Raw genomic sequence first — 19135 nt, 5'->3', positions numbered from 1 at the left:
GAGAGATGACACAAAAAAACCAGAAAATGAGTAAATTGATAGAGGCCTGGAAGACGTGGAGGTGATGGAGACGTGGAGGGCGTGGAGGTTATTATTACGGTCCCTGCCTGTCTTGGCAAGGCTCCTATTGTTAGAGCCCCGCACTGCTATTTATAAGTCAGCCCTATAGCAGACGGGGACTCTCCTCTCTGTAATTACGCTGGCGAGGATGAGGAAGCTAGAAATAAGTTCTGGACCCTGTGATCTGGGCCCTGTGATCTGGGCCCTGCACGGTCGGGGCAGCCTGTCCCACCACCACCACCACCTCCCACAGTGCCCACACTGGGCGGGGGCACGTGCTATATTGGTCCCAGTGGGGGCAATGACTTGGGATCCCGCTGACGTGCTGTATGAAAGGCACTGTGGTGGAAAATGGTCCCGGGCTGCTGTGAAGGCGGAGGAGGTGGAGGAGGTGGAGGAGGTGGGGGAGGTGGGGGAGGTGGGGGAGGTGGAGGAGGTGGGGGAGGTGTAGGAGGTGGAGGAGGCGGGGGAGGTGGAGGAGGTGGGGGAGGTGGGGGAGGTGGAGGAGGTGGGGGAGGTGTAGGAGGTGTAGGAGGTGGAGGAGGCGGGGGAGGTGGAGGAGGCGGGGGAGGTGGGGGAGGTGGAGGAGGTGAGGGAGGTGGGGGAGGTGGAGGAGGCGGGGGAGGCGGGGGAGGTGGAGGAGGGTGGGGGAGGTGGAGGAGGCGGGGGAGGTGGAGGAGGGTGGTGGAGGTGGGGGAGGTGGAGGAGGGTGGGGGAGGTGGAGGAGGGTGGGGGAGGTGGGTGAGGTGGAGGAGGCGGGGGAGGTGGGGGAGGTGGGGGAGGTGGAGGAGGGTGGGGGAGGTGGGGGAGGTGGAGGAGGCGGGGGAGGTGGAGGAGGGTGGGGGAGGTGGGGGAGGTGGAGGAGGTGGGGGAGGTGGAGGAGGTGGGGGAGGTGTAGGAGGTGGGGGAGGTGGAGGAGGTGGGGGAGGTGGGGGAGGTGTAGGAGGTGGAGGAGGTGGAGGAGGCGGGGGAGGTGTAGGAGGTGGAGGAGGTGGGGGAGGTGGAGGAGGTGGAGGAGGCGCATTGGCGAGTCTGAATTTGAGGGTGAAGATTAGCGTGTCTGATCCTGACTCAGCACGTGACAAACCTTGTTTAAATAATGGTGAAGGTTGGACTGCTCAGAGCACCCCATGTCTCCAACGCCCTCACAGGTGTCATTTTCAAACGAATCGCATTTACTCTTATGACATTTGACGTTTATTGTACTACTTACCCTGTGTCCCTTCTCACCAGGAAGACCTGGAAGCCCATCAAATCCTCGGTCACCCTGACGGACGACCACAGAAACAACAATGATAGTGATATGTCAGGAGCGGGAACAAATATCAGCTCCGGCTACACGTGAAGGACTTTAAGTGAGTGCGTGAGCCTACCTTGGCTCCTGCCTCGCCCGGCATTCCTCTGGCTCCATCTGCTCCGGATCGGCCCTGCAGAAACATCCCCACCCTGATGTCATTTGGTGTAGGACTGATGTCATGTGGAGTAGCCTGATGTCATGTGGTGTAGGCCTGATGTCATGTGGTGTAGGCCTGATGTCATGTGGAGTAGCCTGATGTCATGTGGTGTAGGCCTGATGTCATGTGGAGTAGCCTGATGTCATGTGGTGTAGGCCTGATGTCATGTGGCCTGATGTGCTTCACATGTGTCTGCACAACTGTTAAATGTCTGTCGACACCCGGAGGTTCTCTAAGGTAGGCAGAGGTAGTCCGGAGGGAATGTGTTGAGTCTACGCAGCTCAGGCGGAGTCTCAAAGTTGGAAAGTTATTAGAGCATTTATAACACAACTGTGTGTAAACTACGTCAAGAAAGGCTTTCCACAGCTATGTCTAATGCTCGATGTAATATTGTGGATATGTCAGACCGACAGAAACTCAAATGAAGCTAACATCACCAGATGCAAGCACAGTCTGGGTTACTTAAAAATCCTGAAAACGGCAACGAGGTATCAGGACTTTTCGGATCTGATGATTCAGAGCTACAAAGTCCTTGGGTCCAGATCCAAACATCATAACTGTAATTTAAGAGCATGTTCTCAACAGGCTGTCCTATCTGCCAAGTGCTCTCATTTGCATATATATATATATATATATATATATATATATATATATCTCCCAGCTGTGCTTTTCTCAGGGTCAAACCGCTGTAACCTGCGTCCAGTCACAGCGCCACAGAGGACGTGTAACAGGCCAGAGCTGGACTGGAGTGTACAGCGTGACATGGGGTTAACATATGCTTACCCTCTTTCCGGCTTTGCCAGGTGGCCCAGTGGGGCCCTGGAGTCCTCTGGGGCCCTTAAACATAAAACACACACAAACACATCATTCATTAGTATAGGCTACCTGTGTCACATAGTTTTGCAATGCTGATGGAAACCACCAGACAACAGGTGGTAAGAATTACAAATTGGACATGAAATAATAGCCTTGATATTATACTTGCTATACACAAAGACGTTTTCAAATCATTCAGGTTTTGAGTGGGCGAAGAATATCACCTTTTCTTTCTTTTGGGAATCTAATTTAATTCGATCTGGGTATTTCATCAGGGGTGTTTATTTTATCTTAGTAATAGAACATTTCATCCATTTTAAGTGAACATAATACTGAGCAGAAGAATGTAAGTGAATGTTATTTAGTCCTGCATGTGAGGCTGACATCACATCACCATGTTATTACTGTTGAGCATCTCAGGGTGTCAAGCAACAGGGAAAAGCAAACGCAAACCCGATTTAATTAGGAACTACAAAATCAAACAACGTATTCTTTGACAAAAAGAAAAAGGAAAGCAGTAATGTACCTAACTGTCTGCATTACCCGTGCTCAGTGAGGACAACAACCATGGCTGATGCCAGAAACCATCGCCAGAGTTTCAAAGAGAAAAACGAAAACTAGAAAAAAAAAACTTTCCAGTGAAACCTCAGACCAAGTCTTTGAGCAGACACTGATTCCAAGAGATCTGAACAGCAAAAAGTACAGCAAAAGATCTTGGACTGCGAGATGAAAATCACAAGGGAGTATTGATACCAGATAAAAGGTGAGGTTGCAAAGTTCTGTAACAGTTTCAGATGGACAAAAAGCTCTGGCAAATGTGATGGGGATGTTGACATGAAGGTGTGGTAGATAATCTATAAAATGTGATGGGGATGTTGACATGAAGGTGTGGTAGATAATCTGTGAAATGTGATGGGGAGGTTGACATGAAGGTGTGGTAGATAATCTATAAAATGTGATGGGGATGTTGACATGAAGGTGTGGTAGATAATCTGTGAAATGTGATGGGGAGGTTGACATGAAGGTGTGGTAGATAATCTGTAAAATGTGATGGGGAGGTTGACATGAAGGTGTGGTAGATAATCTATAAAATGTGATGGGGAGGTTGACATGAAGGTGTGGTAGATAATCTATAAAATGTGATGGGGAGGTTGACATGAAGGTGTGGTAGATAATCTGTGAAATGTGATGGGGATGTTGACATGAAGGTGTGGTCGATAATCTGTGAAACGAGTGTCACAACGAGCCTCACGTGTGTAAGCCAGTCCTGCCCATCCATGGATGAACAAAACTAAATTCTGAAGCAAGTGCATGTCTGGGTTCACTTTAATGTCAGATCTGAATGCAGAAATGACATCAACACCCATGCTCAAATATATCCAAACAGTGATATGTTGGGTATCTGCACCTTAGATGGAACTGTCCAAATACTTTTAGAAATCTGCATATTCCATTAGTCAAAGAGACCAAACAGAGTTTTAGTAGCAGGATGTGGAACCACTTACGCCAGGGCCAGATTCTCCACTGTCTCCTTTAAGTCCAGGTGTTCCAGGACTACCCTGTAACACACACACACACACACACACACACACACACACACACACACACACACACACACACACACACACACACACACACACATACATGTTTAGACTCTCTAACATGGCTATTTCATTCCTGGATCTCTGTCTGAGCCACACCCTTGTCTACCACACCCACCCAAGACTTCAGAGGCTCTGGACGACATCTGACCACATTTCTGTAGGCACTCTTGGGGCTGGTTTCCCTGACCTGGGTTAAGCCTAATCTAAGTCTAAGTCTAAACTAAGGCATGTGTTCTCTGAGCAGAAATCACAGCTATATGAATATTTCTGGAATGGGGGAGCGTGTGTTAAAGCGTAGGGACTTGAGTTCAAAGCAGCCCCAAAGCCCCAGAAATATAAAAATTACAAATTGACACAATGCGTGCATGTTGTGTGTGTGTGTGTGTGTGTGTGTGTGTGTGTGTGTGTGTGTGTGTGTGTGTATAAGAACTGACAAGAAGGTTTACAAGAATGCAGAATTACACATGACGCCCTCTGGGTTTCCCATCAATAGTGCTTTTATGTTTGATCCGAGACACTTACCACAGGACCGGACCTTCCTGACAATCCCATTGGACCAGGGGGACCTCGCATAGCCAGCTGTGGGAATACAGCAGCCAATCAGAGAACTGCACATGCACATGCCTATATCTGAACATGAGAAGCATTATTGTGTCGTCAGACGAAAGCCCTTCTCCATGCTGCACTCAGATCCCTTGTCAGCTCACTGGGCCATAAGTTCACAACATACTCAACCTTTTGAGAGCTATGCAGTAAACACTGGTTTGAGAAACAGACGGGGATTGATGTATCTGCTTGATCCCAATGCAATATTAACCTATAGACACAACAGAGCCACTCTACTTACCCTAGCCTGGGTACTGAGGGGCACTAACCCTAGTCTGGTTCTTGAGGGGCACTCACCCTAGTCTGGGTACTTTGGGGCACTAACCCTAGTCTGGGTCATGAGGGGTACTAACCCTAGCCTGGTTCTTGAGGGGCACTAACCCTAGTCTGGGTACTGAGGGGCACTCACCCTAGTCTGGGTACTGAGGGGCACTAACCCTAGTCTGGTTCTTGAGGAGCACTAACCCTAGTCTGGGTACTGAGGGGCACTAACCCTAGTCTGGTTCTTGAGGGGCACTCATCCTAGTCTGGGTATTGAGGGACACTAACCCTAGTCTGGGTACTGAGGGGCACTAACCCTAGTCTGGGTACTGAGGGGCACTAACCCTAGTCTGGTTCTTGAGGGGCACTAACCCTAGTCTGGGTACTGAGGGGCACTAACCCTAGTCTGGTTCTTGAGGGGCACTCACCCTAGTCTGGGTATTGAGGGACACTAACCCTAGTCTGGGTACTGAGGGGCACTCACCCTAGTTTGGTTCTTGAGGAGCACTAACCCTAGTCTGGTTCTTGAGGGGCACTTACCCAGGTTTGGTTCTTGAGGGACACTTACCCTAGTCTGGTTCTTGAGGGGCACTAACCCTAGTCTGGTTCTTGAGGGACACTCACCCTAGTCTGGTTCTTGAGGGGCACTAACCCTAGCCTGGGTATTGAGGGACACTTAGTCTGTGTATTGAGGGGCACTTACCCTAGTCTGGGTATTGAGGGGCACTAACCCTATTCTGGTTCTTGAGGGGCACTAATCCTAGCCTGGACACTGAGGGGTCTAATCCTAGCCTTGGTCCTGAGGGGCACTTACCTTGGCCTGTGCGAGGATAGCTTGGGCTTGTGCCTCCTGAGCTGACACCACGGGGCCTTTGGATGCTTCTCCGCCTGCTCGAAACTATCAGCACCAAACAAGCAAACAAAACACATTTTCACGTCAAACACAGCAGATATACATTGAGTTTAAAGCATAATGGGTCCCTGTACCACACAACAGCCATACGGCCATTCCAGCCCTGTGATTACTGAACCCTCATCTGGATTGGCATGAAGAGGATATAAAGATACAGTACCAATTTCTGCTCTAGTGTGGACCAACCGCTAACACCCACTGGGGCATTTACAATGGCAGTAAGTTATGAGGTACTGGCTGGAGCTGCTGATCTCAGAACAGATCTACGGCTTGGATTGGGTCTGAGACCTTGTAAAGTACACAGCTTTTTGTTAAAAAAGCAATCACACACACACACACACACACAATGTAACTAATACACAGAACCAAACAGCCAATAGGAGTGGAGGAGCTGGTTTGGAGGGCGAGGAAGGTGTAGGAGGCTGAGAGGTGGAGCAGCTCACCGGCAACATGATGACGGTGCCAGATGGTCCTGGAGCTCCATCAGCACCAGGCAGACCTGGACGACCAGCGGGACCCTGAGAGAGAGAGAGAGAGAGAGAGAGAGAGAGAGAGAGAGAGAGAGAGAGAGAGAGAGAGAGAGGAAGAGAGAGAGGGAGTGAGGGAGAGAGATGGAAGTGGAGAAAGGGCGAGAGAGGGAGAGAAAGTGAGGCGGAGAGAGAGAGAGATGTGAAAAGGGAGAGAGGAGAAAAAAGAGAAACAGATAGAAGGAAGGAAAAGATGAGAGACGGAGAGAGAAAACAGGATGGGAAGAGTTGGGGGTGGGGTGGGGGGAGGGGTCAAGGGAGGTACATATGTCACAACATGTCACAACATGTCACTATATGTCACCAAATCTTTAATCAATCAAATTCTCAAGGGCTCAATAAACTGCAGACTTGACTAACTGGAAGAGAAATAAGATATGAATGTGTGTCACATGCTCGTTCAATAATGAACATTCATAACAGAGAAATAACCACAGCGCTTTTCCTTGGGACCCTTCATTATTTTGTAACGTTACATTTACTTTTATTTTACTTGGTAACATTGCTTAGGTTCATGTATGATCTGTGTTGTAATTTACTACATATTTTTGTATATGTAACAATAACATTTCACAATAAAGTTGCTTTAGTCTAAAATATAGTACACATACTGTAGAGCAGTTTCTTTAGAAGGCGTCGTGCTCTTTTCTCAGACGAGACACACTAAATTATTCCCATATGAGTGTGTGTGTGTGTGTGTGTGTGTGTGTGTGTGTGTGTGTGTGTGTGTGTGTGTAGCCAGAAGTAGTGAAGTTGCAGTGAGTTCTAAACAGTCTGCCATCTAGTGCATACAGTATGTGTTCCCAAAACTCAGTAGGATGTGTTTGTTTGTGTGTGTGTGTGTGTGTGTGAGTGTGTGTGTGTGTGTGAGTGTGTGTGTGTGTGGGTGGGTGTGTGTGGGTGGGTGCACTGCAGAGGATTCTCAGGTCAGGGGAGAAAATATCCATCATTGATTCATCTGTAACTGTCACCAGTAGGATCTGGTTCTCTCTCTCTCTCTCTCTCTCTCTCTCTCTCTCTCTCTCTCTCTCTCTCTCTCTCTCTCTCTCTCTCTCTCTCTCTCTCTCTCTCTCTCTCGTAGTCAGGACCCAATGGGATCAAAGCAGTGCGATCATTTCCCTTCTCAGACAAGAAGCCTTTTGTGTTGAGAGACATGGGACTGCAGCAGTAGGCGTGCCATCCTTTCCCAGAATGCACTGTGAGGGGTTAAAGCCCGTGAGAGGAGAGGAGGAGGGGGGGGGAGGAGTCCCACCACAGGGAGGAAAACCTGCCCGCCTCTTAGTGAAGGAGGAGAACACTTTTCCTCTACAGTACAATCCGGTTCAGAGACCACGGCAAGACGAAAAAACAGCAATAGCGTGAAAACTGACACCTGCTGTGTGTGTGTGTGTGTGTGTGTGTGTGTGCATACATACGTGTGTGTGTGTGTTTATGGCTGTGTGTACAAACCTGAAACAAAATGTAGAGAAAGCTACTGTACTTATCAGGGCAGACTGCTATTCCAGCTTAATTAGAGTTGTGGTTTATGAGCAGATCTGGTTTCTTCATGGCCTCCCAGGTTTTCTGGTCCTATCCACCCTGCCCCCATATTCCTGCCAGTTGTCTGGGCCTTGTTTATACACCCTCCCAACACTGGTGTATTTTACTATACTGCACACTGGCTAAAGAAATTACTGCTGATAATGAATTACATGTCGGTTTACATGTAGTGCTCCAAAGGCCAGGAGGATTTTCTGTAAAGCCCCCAAACAGCCTCCTGTCACACAGTTGCCCCCTTCACCCCTTTGATCTCAGTGGTTTTGAACACCATGTCTGCCTGCGATGTGTCGAAGGGCAATAGGGCCAGACCAGTGTGTGAACCAGCACAGGAGGTGGGCAACGGATCCGAGAACAGATCAAAGAATGGATCCGAGAACAGGAGGGTTGACTCACTCTGTTGCCTGGATCGCCACGAAGGCCAGGAGCACCCTGGACACCGGGAGTACCCGGAAGACCCTACGGAAGAGACGACAGGATCATCACAGATGCCGTCGCACGCAGACAGACACGCAGACGGACACACAGACGAACACGCAGACGGACACGCAGACGAACATGCAGACAGACACGCAGATGGACACGCAGACGGACACGCAGACGAACACGCAGACAGACACGCAGACGGACACGCAGACGGACACGCAGACGAACATGCAGACAGACACGCAGACGGACATGCAGATGGGCACGCAGACAGACACACAGACGAACACGCAGACAGACACGCAGACGGACACACAGACGAACATGCAGACAGACACGCAGATGGACACGCAGATGGACACACAGACAGACACGTAGACGAACACGCAAACAGACACGCAGACGAACATGCAGACAGACACGCAGATGGACACGCAGACGAACACGCAGACAGACACGCAGACAGACACGCAGACGGACACGCAGACGGACAAGCAGACGAATAAGCAGACGGACATGCAGACGGACACGCAGACAGACACGTAGATGAACACACAGACGAACATGCAAACGAAAATGCAGATGAAAATGCAGACAGACACGCAGACGAACACACAGACAAATACGCAGACAGACATGCAGATGAACACGCAGATGGACAAGCAGACGGACACACTGACGAACACACAGACAGACACGCAGACAGACACGCAGATGGACACGCAGACAGACACGCAGACGGACACACAGACAAACACACAGACAGACACGCAGACAGACACGCAGACGAACACACAGACGAACACACAGAGAGACATGCAGACAGACACGCAGAAGGACACACAGACGGACACGCAGACAGACACGCAGAAAGACACGCAGACGGACATGCATACACATGTGTGCACACTTCGTTGGCTTCGGCTCAGCCTTCTGCACTTTTTCCGTTCCCATTAGCGTTCGTCCGTGTATGTGAGGAGTGTGGGAAAGAGCTCATACTCACGGCAGGCCCTGGAGGTCCTTGGGGCCCCTCTATAAGCATCCCCTGCAAAAGAGTGGAAGCAGACTGAGGGTGAGGGGGTTTGGATACATTAGCATTTAGCCCTGGCTTTAAATCTGAGTGAGAACAGCACATTGGAAAATAAGGGGTGTAGAGGTGGGGGTGGGGGGGGGGGGGGGGGAGTCAAGAGGAACGCAAAGATGAGGGATAATTCGTCTGCACATTTTCAGAAGGTGTCTGGCCCGGACTCGTGCTGCACGCGAAGGCCCCTCGAGTTTTTCGAGCGAGCTAGCGATGAGCTCGTCATGCTGTTCCTCCCTGGCGCGACCCCAAAGGGCCGCTTTCCCCTACGCCAGCGGCTCCCCAGCGATGCCGGCCACGTTCAAATTACGAGGCAGCGAGACTACCGCTGGAGGAGTCCGCCGTGTCCCGACGTTAGCACGCTGCGTTCTAGCGCACCGGGCAGTAAAAAAAGTCACAGCAGGCCCCTCATCAAATCCATGTATGCGCTGTTAAAAACAAAAAGCAAGAAGACGCAGATTTCTCGTACCGGCTCGATGACAGCAGGCTCTCCTTTCTCCCCCTTCTCGCCGCCGTATCTTCCCGCCACCTACGGTGCCGCGGCCAATGAGAAAGGCGGGTCAACAGAGTGGCCGTTACTTACTCGCCAGACCAAACAACTGCTAAACAGCACATTAACAGCCATTACAGTGCAAGACACACAGACTGTGTTAGTCTGTGGTGCTAAATGGTCCAGATGTTCATCACTTTAGAGAAGGCGACTGTGGTTTGTGTGTGTGTGTGTGTGTGTGTGTGTGTGTGTGTGTCTTCCTTTAAAGGAGTCTTTCCTGTGTGAATTTTTTTGGAATTTATCTGATAATCAGTGTGTAACGACGCATCAGTGTCTCGTTATGTCCTGTTCTGTGTCTAGTGAAAGGGCCCAGCTGAAACATCTGAGCACATTCTGTATGGGAAACCAGCAGAGACACGAACACAGCGTGTGGTTTAGTCACTTGAGACTATTCATACAGTGATTATGCATGGGGAGAGGCCAACATCTCTCCAGTGTGTGTGTGTGTGTTTGTGTGTGTGTGTGTGTGTGTGTGTGTGTGTGTGTGTGTGTGTGTGTGTGTGCACGTGTGTGTGTATGTGTGTGTGTTGCCAGCTCTCCAGGAATGAAGAAAAAAAACCACTAAGATTTGAGTAATTGTGTGTGTGAGAGAGAGGAACTGCAATATTGAGACATCAGGCAGTAACTTATCCACACCACAATCACACAATCAAGCATACACACACACACACACACACACACACACACACCATACACAGACCCATACCCCCCCCCCCCCCCCCCCCACACACACACACACAGACACACCCACACTCGAACCCCTAACACACACACCCACAAGTCATCATTTTAGATTCTGTGTCTCCCAGGCAAATCCAACACATACACACACTTGCTTCTAAAAATGAAAGGATTCCAAATTAAACAAAACCTATCAAATAAAAATTCTCAGTCACACACTCTATGATTCATATGTCAGATGTGTCTGATAATAGTCATAATCACACTTAATGAATGCTTAAGTGACACTTGTTGACATGGATCCACTCACACTGCTCTCGCTGCCGGTCTGGGCTGGTACCGCAGGGCCAATCTCATCTTCGTAGGTGGAGATGGTGGGCTTGCCCCCGTTGGTGGTGTAGTCATAGAAACTATCGTCATAGTGATTCGGGTCCAGTTCCTTGCCCTCGTACTCGCTCACGTCATACTCCTTGAAGTCCACTACCTCTGGGGCGGGCGTGCCTATAGGCTGCTCCGTTTCCACGGCATCGTCCGTGGCAACGGCGGTGTCGGTGGGATCGGCACCGACTTGCTCCACTCCGGTGATGTAATCGTCCACGATCTCCTCTTCATAGGCCACGTTCTGCTCAAGAGATGGAGGAATACATACACACCTGTATCTTCAGTGGCACTCCAATATAAAACACTACAAGTGACCCACTCCACCTCTTCTTAGCCCCGCCCACCTTTTATGCCATCATAATGTTTTTTCAACCAACATTAATATGGTACACGCATAACCCCGCCTACCTCACTTAGCCTCTTGGAACAAAAAACCTCAGATTTCAATTCTTCATAAATTGAAGCTGCATCAAAGCAAACCATCTCATAATTACAAATATAATCACTGACTAATCGGACTAATCACTCTTTGTGACTCTTTGAAGCTCATCTGGATCTGGACTTTTGTCGTTTTTAATAGGACCTACTGCTATCCATGAAAATGAACCCCAGTGGCACGGTGATTAGCAAACAGCGGCTTAAATAATGGTTTCAACACTCATTACACGTTCCCCGTGGACAGCAATAAGGAAATATAGCATTACATCACTAACTGCTACCATACATGCAGTTTCATTTAACAGTCTGCTGTTTGTAGTGTATATTATCACCTGTGTGCCTGTTTTATAGACGCATCCTGCAACCACTCCACACCACTCCAGAAATGTCCGCACTTCTATATTTGCCAGGCCACTTCACAAGAGAGTTACGGAACAGAGTTATAACGATTTCCCATTTCATTGGATAATATGTGGACTTGCTCCTCGTAATGAAAGCAACCCAGCGTGCAGCTCAGGCCCTGTAGGCGCGTCACACGAAGCCCCTGGCCACGGCCTCCTGCACACACACTGTTTCGGTTTAAAGCCACTGTTCTTCATTACGATGCCATTCATGTCACTGAGCTGATAGTTTAACGCAGGCAAAGTCAGGGACGGCCAAAGAGGAATCCTGCCTCTCTTTACCACTTTCAGATTGAGTCTTTTGGCGGAGATTAGGTTTTATTTGATTGCAGGCGTCTGAGTTCAATTAAAGCAAATCTCAAGCACAGCTGCAGTTAGCGAATGCTGAAAAAACTTTAAAATAATACGGAGAGTAAAGAACTACCCAAAAACAGCGATGGTCTGCCCAAAAATTAATCATCCTGTTTTTTCCTTTTAAAAAAAAAAGTAAAATTCCCTCTCAAAACATTTTTGTTCAAACGTTTACAAACTGATACAATATGAATTCATGGATATGTCTCTGAAATATATCTGAGAAGCATTCTCCCATAGGTGTGGTAGGAAACTGAGAGTCGTCCAGGTTGCGTGACCACTGACCTCAGTTGTTACGGATGAGGAGGTGGGGTTCTCGGGCTGCGATCCATCAACGGTGCCGTAGTCCACCTCACTGTAGTACTCAACATCAGCATTGCTCGGCTGTGTGCGGAGATCACGCAGAATTAAACACACACACACACACACACACACAAACACACAACGAGTATCCCTCCGGAGACGTATACATGCCGACGTCACCGTGTCATCTCCGGTAACAGCAAGCTTGCTTATCTCGCTGACCCAAAGTTTACGAAGGCTGACAGAGGTTGCGTGCAGCTAACTCGGGAAACACTGCCAGCGCTGAGCAAGCCTCTGGCGTTCTTCTGTAGTTATATTATTTAGTGTGATTTGTGAAAGATAAATAACATTTGTTTTGGGATGTTTGTCTTTTGTACCTTAGTGTCCTCGCTGGTCTCTTTGGCAGGCGCCTCTGTGGTGGCGAGCTCTCCTTCAGTGTAGTCATAGAAGTCCCCGTACTCTGTGTACTCTGTATTGTACTGCAAGGGAAAGTGTGTAGAATATGTTAATAGATGACAACGGTTCTCCAAGGCTTTGCTGTATTAACACCAATACGACATGAAACGAGGGGATTTTAAAGCTAGCTTCATACTCGTCATTGGGTTTCGAGTGGAAGCAACAACTACGCTGTGCTATACACATATTTTAGAATTTGACTTCATTATCAGAGTATTGAGGACGAATGCAGCTGTTTGGATTTGGACAGTGAAATCTGAGAGAGAGACTGACGCTTCTTTGTCCATAAAATGGTATGTGAGTGACATATTCGTTAAATGTGCTCTTATGTCAGTGGAAACATATGACACAATAGATTTTTTTGCGACTGTGGTCTGTGTTGGACAGCTAAGCTATGAGCTGTCTTTAGGTACTTTGCTTGAATTAAACTGGGTTAGATTAACATAGCCTTGCGAATTAGAACAGTCCCTCGGGTTATTAGTGGCAACTCAGGGAAAGGTGGTAACGGGGAGGGGCCATCCAGGTAGCAGTAGAGCAGGGAAGGAGAAGAAGAGAAGGTTGAAGAAGAGAAGGATAAAGAAGGAAGGCTGAAGCAGAATATCAGAATATGGCTTCACTCATCACGCCAGGATGAACATTACTGGTCCCAGTATACCAGCTGAGCTAAGATAAATAAATAAATACACGATTGAAAGAAGCCAAGGCCTGATGGTCTGGCTGTCTCTCCCTGGCCTCTAGTTGTGGGAGAGAGAAAGAAATAAAGAGAGAGAGACAGACAGAGAGACAGAGAAAGAGAGAAAAAAAAAGGTTTCAGCCAGGAGTCAATTTATGTGCTGGGAGTCTCCAGCCAAGCATGGAGCCAAGACGGGCTGTGGCCAGCAAGCAGGATAAAAAGCGTAAATATGGTCCCGGGCCCTCCGAAACGTGCCTGGCCTTCCCCACACGTGTCCCGAGTGCTAGGTGCCGTGCATGGGAGCTCAGAATTTGGAATGCTTGGGAAAAGTTAGGGGACTGGATCCAGAACTTTCCTCACAATGGCAGTTAATTTATAGAGTCAATCTGTTCAGGTCAACTGCTGCAGTCAGAGTTGTGTCCGATGTTAATGGATCACCGATAATGACAGTCAGTGGCAATAATACAATGTAATTCCATTCTGACATGCCTTACCCAGTTTTGCACTTTTCCTTTGGCACATGTAGTGTAGTTCGAGAAGCCAGTTTTTTTTCCACAGCCTTTGTTAAGGAGTTTTTTCAGTGTACTGGCATATAGTTATATAGTGATTTATCAGTATGCTACAAACATGAGTTTTTTTTTATGCCTGGAGAAACAACGCAGCTTTTCCAGGTATCCCCATGCTATCTGCATAGTGAGAAGCTAACATTTCTCGGTAAGTGAGCTGGAGACTGCAGAAGTCATTAGTGAAATATATCACTGGGCCCCTCCAAAGTGGACTCTCAGTCTGTGGAAGGGGAAAATGTTTCCACTGTGAGCTCATAATTTTTTTTGTGTGTGTGAAATACCGTCGGAAAATATCAGTGCACGCTCGAGACGTCAAAGACCCACAAACCAGACCTTCAACACTGTATTTCAATTATGAAACTGGCAATAGAGCCTTTTGAGTCTAACTGATTCATCTCAACACTGATTTGACTTCAGACGAGGAACAACCAAAGTGCTAAAACAACCCTATAACTCCAACTCTTTGTTTTTTGTCCTGCCTTTTTGTAACGGTAGCCGACAGGTTTTGGGGGCACATCTCTAATATCCCGTGTATCCCCACACACTCCCGCCACGTCACAAGCAGCCGTACTAACCTCGTCCTCGGGCTCCTGTGCCTGGGGTTGTTCCTGGTGAGGGGTTTCGCAGTCGGGGCTGTAGTGTTCGCAGTAGTCATACGCGGCGCGGGGGTCCGCCACCACCATCAGCTGTTGGATGTCTCCCTGGGAAGAAAAGTGAAATCAGTCAGCATCTACCTTCTATATGAAACGCATCATTCCCAAAGCAGCTCCCAAAACCTTTGTTACAGATTGGAGTGGCTTGGACCGTCCCAACACTTAATTCCAAACATATTGTAAATGCTATTCCATCCCCCAGGTCAAATGTTCATTTATCAGTCACTGTGACACTGTAATCGAGCACAATGGGAGAGAAACACAGGAAGTGCTCTGTGTGACATGAATATTAGGATAGTTCCAAAGTTGACAGGCTGCAGAAGTAATGTCGCACATATAAAGGCTTAATTACATATTTTTTCCCTTGTACATACCTGATAATGAAGTTGACCCTTGCGATGTATATTTAACATTAGGCTACTAACATTTCTACAGTAGAGTTCTAACACCAGAGTGGTGTTAGAATAAATGGTCACGACAGGAAAAGCTCTAGATTTCCTAATTCATTTTAAATGCATTTTATGTTATCATCAGAAGAACATATTAGAACATTTCACTAGGGAGGTAGTCTGTGATCAAATTATACACTGATATCAATTCCACACTGGTGCGCTTTGGGCCGTTTGCGTTATACTGCTTATTGCAAACCTTATCAATTTCAGAAATATCCAGCAGGTACGTGTGTCTGGGGACTCGACAGATCCGTTTGCGTGATACCATTTTTTGGTAGTACCCGTGGAACACTGACGGCATCTCTGTGGTTTTGAACCAGGAGGGGACTGTCGTAAGTCGTTTGGGCCGCCTGTCCTGGCCGCTCCAGCACAGGAAGAACGCAAATGTGCATCTCAGCTGAGAAAACAAAGGGGTGCACGAGCGTTCGCTCCAGCGCGCGCGTGCACACGCGTCGGAACTAGGGGCGGCGGCCTTTTCAAAAGCGCCATTGTGCGCACCTCTTCTCTGCCCACTAAGGGCAAAGACGGGTCATATTTCACAGAAAAACCTCGCTATAGCGGCCGGGGAATGGTAAGAAAAATAAGCATCGCCCATTCCTAACGCGGAATATCTGCGGTCTGTTTTTCATGAAGACTAGAGAGGAAATAAGCGCCCCCCCCCCCCCTTAACTCGGCTCTGTGCACTATTATGCCAATGAGTTTTCTGTTTTTTTTGTCCGGGAACAGTCTGTCTCCGCCGAGAACGTAAAATGTCGCCTCATACACCTCAGATGACCTGTGCTGATAGTACTAGGACGGAACCTTATAAATAGGTAAGCAGTTGAAATAATAGCCCGACCGAATTTGCAGAGACGGATTCGGTTTGGGGCGAGCAGGGTGGCCTGTGAAAGATCGTTCAAGCGGACAAGATTACACTAAATTACAGGGGTCGCATCTGTAAGAGTTCAAACCTCGCGGATACGTTTTATGGTATGAAAATTACGTTTTCTATGAGAATAAAGCAGTGTATCTTTATAAGGTCTAGCTAGAGGCCTGTGGCACCCCACTGTACAACAAACATCTCACATTCGTACATAAACTCGCACACCTGTGTGTACATAATGGAGGAGATTATAGATACAGTAGGTGTTCATTAAAATATACCACAAACACGAAGATCACTCAGGTGCTTTGGCTCAGTGAATATTCACGTACACACCAGCAAACCCAAAACAAACTCTTAAAAAGCCACACATATATAGGGCCATGTCATATTAAATCTCACACCATAACCCCCCTTTACCTCTTAGCCACTTCCCTAACCCTCCTCACTCGTTTTCTGTGGATAGATATTTTTCTAAGCATCTGGCACATCTTTCCCCAGATAATAAGTTAACACGGGGCAATACACGACTCTAGCAGAAACATGGAACAATACATTTACAGAGAAAATTCTGCACTATACTCTCACATTACACTCGCGAGAATACAAGATACAGTAACAAAGGAACCACAAAGAGCACGAGAGAAAGTCAGTTCATACAGGAATGACAGATCAACGTCGATGAGTTTATTTTATAACATACTTCTTGATGCAAGCATTCAACAACACAGCTATATTGACTTAGAAGAATGGATACTAGAAACACTCTCCAGGCGGTAATACTACACAGACTGAGAAAACAGCCTGCACTGTTCATTCATAAATTACCTAAAACCAACGTCATTTCCTACCTATGGGAAAACGGAGGCAACATATTGCGTGGTATCAGTCTGCCCCCAGAATCTCAGAAGCATAGTACTGAACAGAAGACCCCAGTTTTTACTTCTGCCTGCTTCTCTGTTAGTTATGGATAGCATTATATACAGCAAACCAAACCAAGCTTTCTACAAGTAGCTTTGATATGTTGGAAATGTTACAATTGACCCATGTTACATTCTTCTTGAATATTTGTATATCTTTATTGTGGGATAGACTTCCATAATTGCCATAATCAAGCATGTTTGTTGTTGGTTAAGCATTGCCTAGAGTCTATTTGAGCAATGACTGCGATATTTGATACAGCTGGTCATAGGTAGCCATGGAGCACAGATTACCTATCAAAGCACATCGTTTAGGAGAAACCAAAGAAGGACATGATTGCAAAGAAAAATATCAAAGTAGCCTGTAATCAAAGTGACCTTTGCCTTGTTACTTGATCAAAAACATTTTTGTACTCAATTGCTGGTTTAATTGAATGATTTAGTTTGTCATGGGCGCAACATTCAAAATACACAAATGGTAAATACCACAAATGTCTTTGTGAGTCATTCTGGCATGTTTAGGTGCTTGAAATGAGGGTGTGTTTCAAGGAGGCGTACTAATCATAAGTATTAAACTCACCAATGTGCTGGCCTCTTGGCTTTCATTATGCGTATGAATGCAATGCTCTGGAGAAGGTCTTCAGTAATGTGCCTGCCATGACTGCACTTTCTCTGAGAACAGCATGTACCTGGATGTTCACCCCAGTGGATGAACCTGCCATTAGCATTTTTAACACATGTAATCAAAGCTTGAGGTATTCCTGCTTTTCACATTCTCTGCAATATACTTCCATACAACTCATATGTCCAATTGGAGATCAAAAAGTTTTATTTTCAACTGCTTTTGCTAGACAACTAAGTTTTTCATGACTGTAGCATAGGCCTACACAGTAGCGTTTGCGCTGATAACACAACACCATACCACTACAAACACAACTCCACAGGCATCACAGTACCACAACACTGTAGACATCACAAACATGACAGCAGCACAACACCACAAATATCACAACACCACATCACTGACTTTAATTCATAAATCTATCTATCTATCTATCTATCTATCTATCTATCTATCTATCTATCTATCTATCTATCTATCTATCTATCTATCTATCTATCTATCTATCTATCTATCTATCTATCTATCTATCTATCTGCATGGCTCTCATCCATCCACATGCCTTCATAACCCAAATATCCAGCTCAGTGTCTCCTGCCTCCGCACCAGGCGGACAAAAGCGAGAACGAGAATGCAGGCTCTATGAGACCTTCACAGTGACAACAGCTGACCTTCAAAGATGGCGTAAAAAGGAAAAGTCTAGCGTTTAGTACTCTCCAGACGTTATTTGAACTCGAATCAAACGCAGCATTTTTGGTGACAGCTGGGATCAACTTTCGTTCTAAGCAGTGAGAGGAGAGGCATAACACGTGTAGAACAAACTTTCCTTCTTCCATTCTCACCAAACCCCACAGAACGGCCGTGCCGCTAATAGAGCCCATCCCCCAGAACCCTTCTCCCACTCCTCGGGTTTTCTCCAAGTAGCAGCCGTCATCCCACATGTGCAACCAGGCCTGTTACTTTATCAGTCCACAGGGAGCTGTAAAACTGTAAAATACATTTTGCAGCAGGCAAACTGGACAAAGGGCTGAGGCCAAGTTGGAGCACTGGGAGAGACGGCTCAGGAGAAAGAGGGTAGAAGAGAATGAGAAATACTGAGAAACAGCGTCAGAGAGAACACGTGAGGTAGTAATATTAGGAATGTCGGTATATTTGATTATTTGATGTACAGTCCATCATGCAGAGCTCTCCAGGAAGTTTGGTAGCTGTCAGGTAAAAGAGCGGAGTGAGAGAAGATGATAAAATCTCTGCTAACCTGGAATGTGATCAAATGAACCACTATCAAACAAGTTTGATTCCAAGCTGGAATTACGAGACATTCCATAAGACTGCAAAAGCTTTTCCACTTTAAAACACTTCAGGAACACAGCCAAAAACATCTATGTTTTACAAATGCATGTAGAAATGACAAAACAAGATGTGGCCGTTCTGCCCTATCAATTTCTTTTTTGTTCTACACACACCAAGAAGCAATCAATCAAGGGAAAGTATTCCTTCAGTTGGAAGGTGGGGGGAAGGTGACTTGAAACTGCATCTCCTGTA

General features: G+C 47.1%; 1 protein-coding gene across 2 annotated transcripts in view; it reads right to left on the bottom strand.

Moving 5' to 3' along the window:
• Window positions 1-19135, bottom strand: part of col11a1b (collagen, type XI, alpha 1b) — a 63503-nt gene that overhangs the window by 33407 nt on the left and 10961 nt on the right. For both annotated transcript variants that reach the window (XM_076981052.1, XM_076981053.1), the window contains exons 5-18: window positions 14660-14785; window positions 12767-12868; window positions 12372-12470; window positions 10826-11137; window positions 9754-9813; window positions 9207-9248; window positions 8174-8236; window positions 6158-6232; window positions 5616-5699; window positions 4457-4513; window positions 3836-3889; window positions 2298-2351; window positions 1434-1487; window positions 1274-1327 (exon numbers count right to left, since the gene is read on the bottom strand). In XM_076981052.1, the coding sequence (XP_076837167.1) occupies window positions 1274-1327; window positions 1434-1487; window positions 2298-2351; window positions 3836-3889; window positions 4457-4513; window positions 5616-5699; window positions 6158-6232; window positions 8174-8236; window positions 9207-9248; window positions 9754-9813; window positions 10826-11137; window positions 12372-12470; window positions 12767-12868; window positions 14660-14785 (1236 nt within the window). The remainder of the gene's footprint in view (window positions 1-1273; window positions 1328-1433; window positions 1488-2297; window positions 2352-3835; window positions 3890-4456; window positions 4514-5615; window positions 5700-6157; window positions 6233-8173; window positions 8237-9206; window positions 9249-9753; window positions 9814-10825; window positions 11138-12371; window positions 12471-12766; window positions 12869-14659; window positions 14786-19135) is intronic.

This window comes from Brachyhypopomus gauderio, chromosome 19 (genome assembly GCF_052324685.1).
Source record: "Brachyhypopomus gauderio isolate BG-103 chromosome 19, BGAUD_0.2, whole genome shotgun sequence".
In the NCBI taxonomy this organism is placed as follows: Eukaryota; Metazoa; Chordata; class Actinopteri; order Gymnotiformes; family Hypopomidae; genus Brachyhypopomus; species Brachyhypopomus gauderio.
This window is presented reverse-complemented; position numbering and strand designations above follow the sequence as displayed.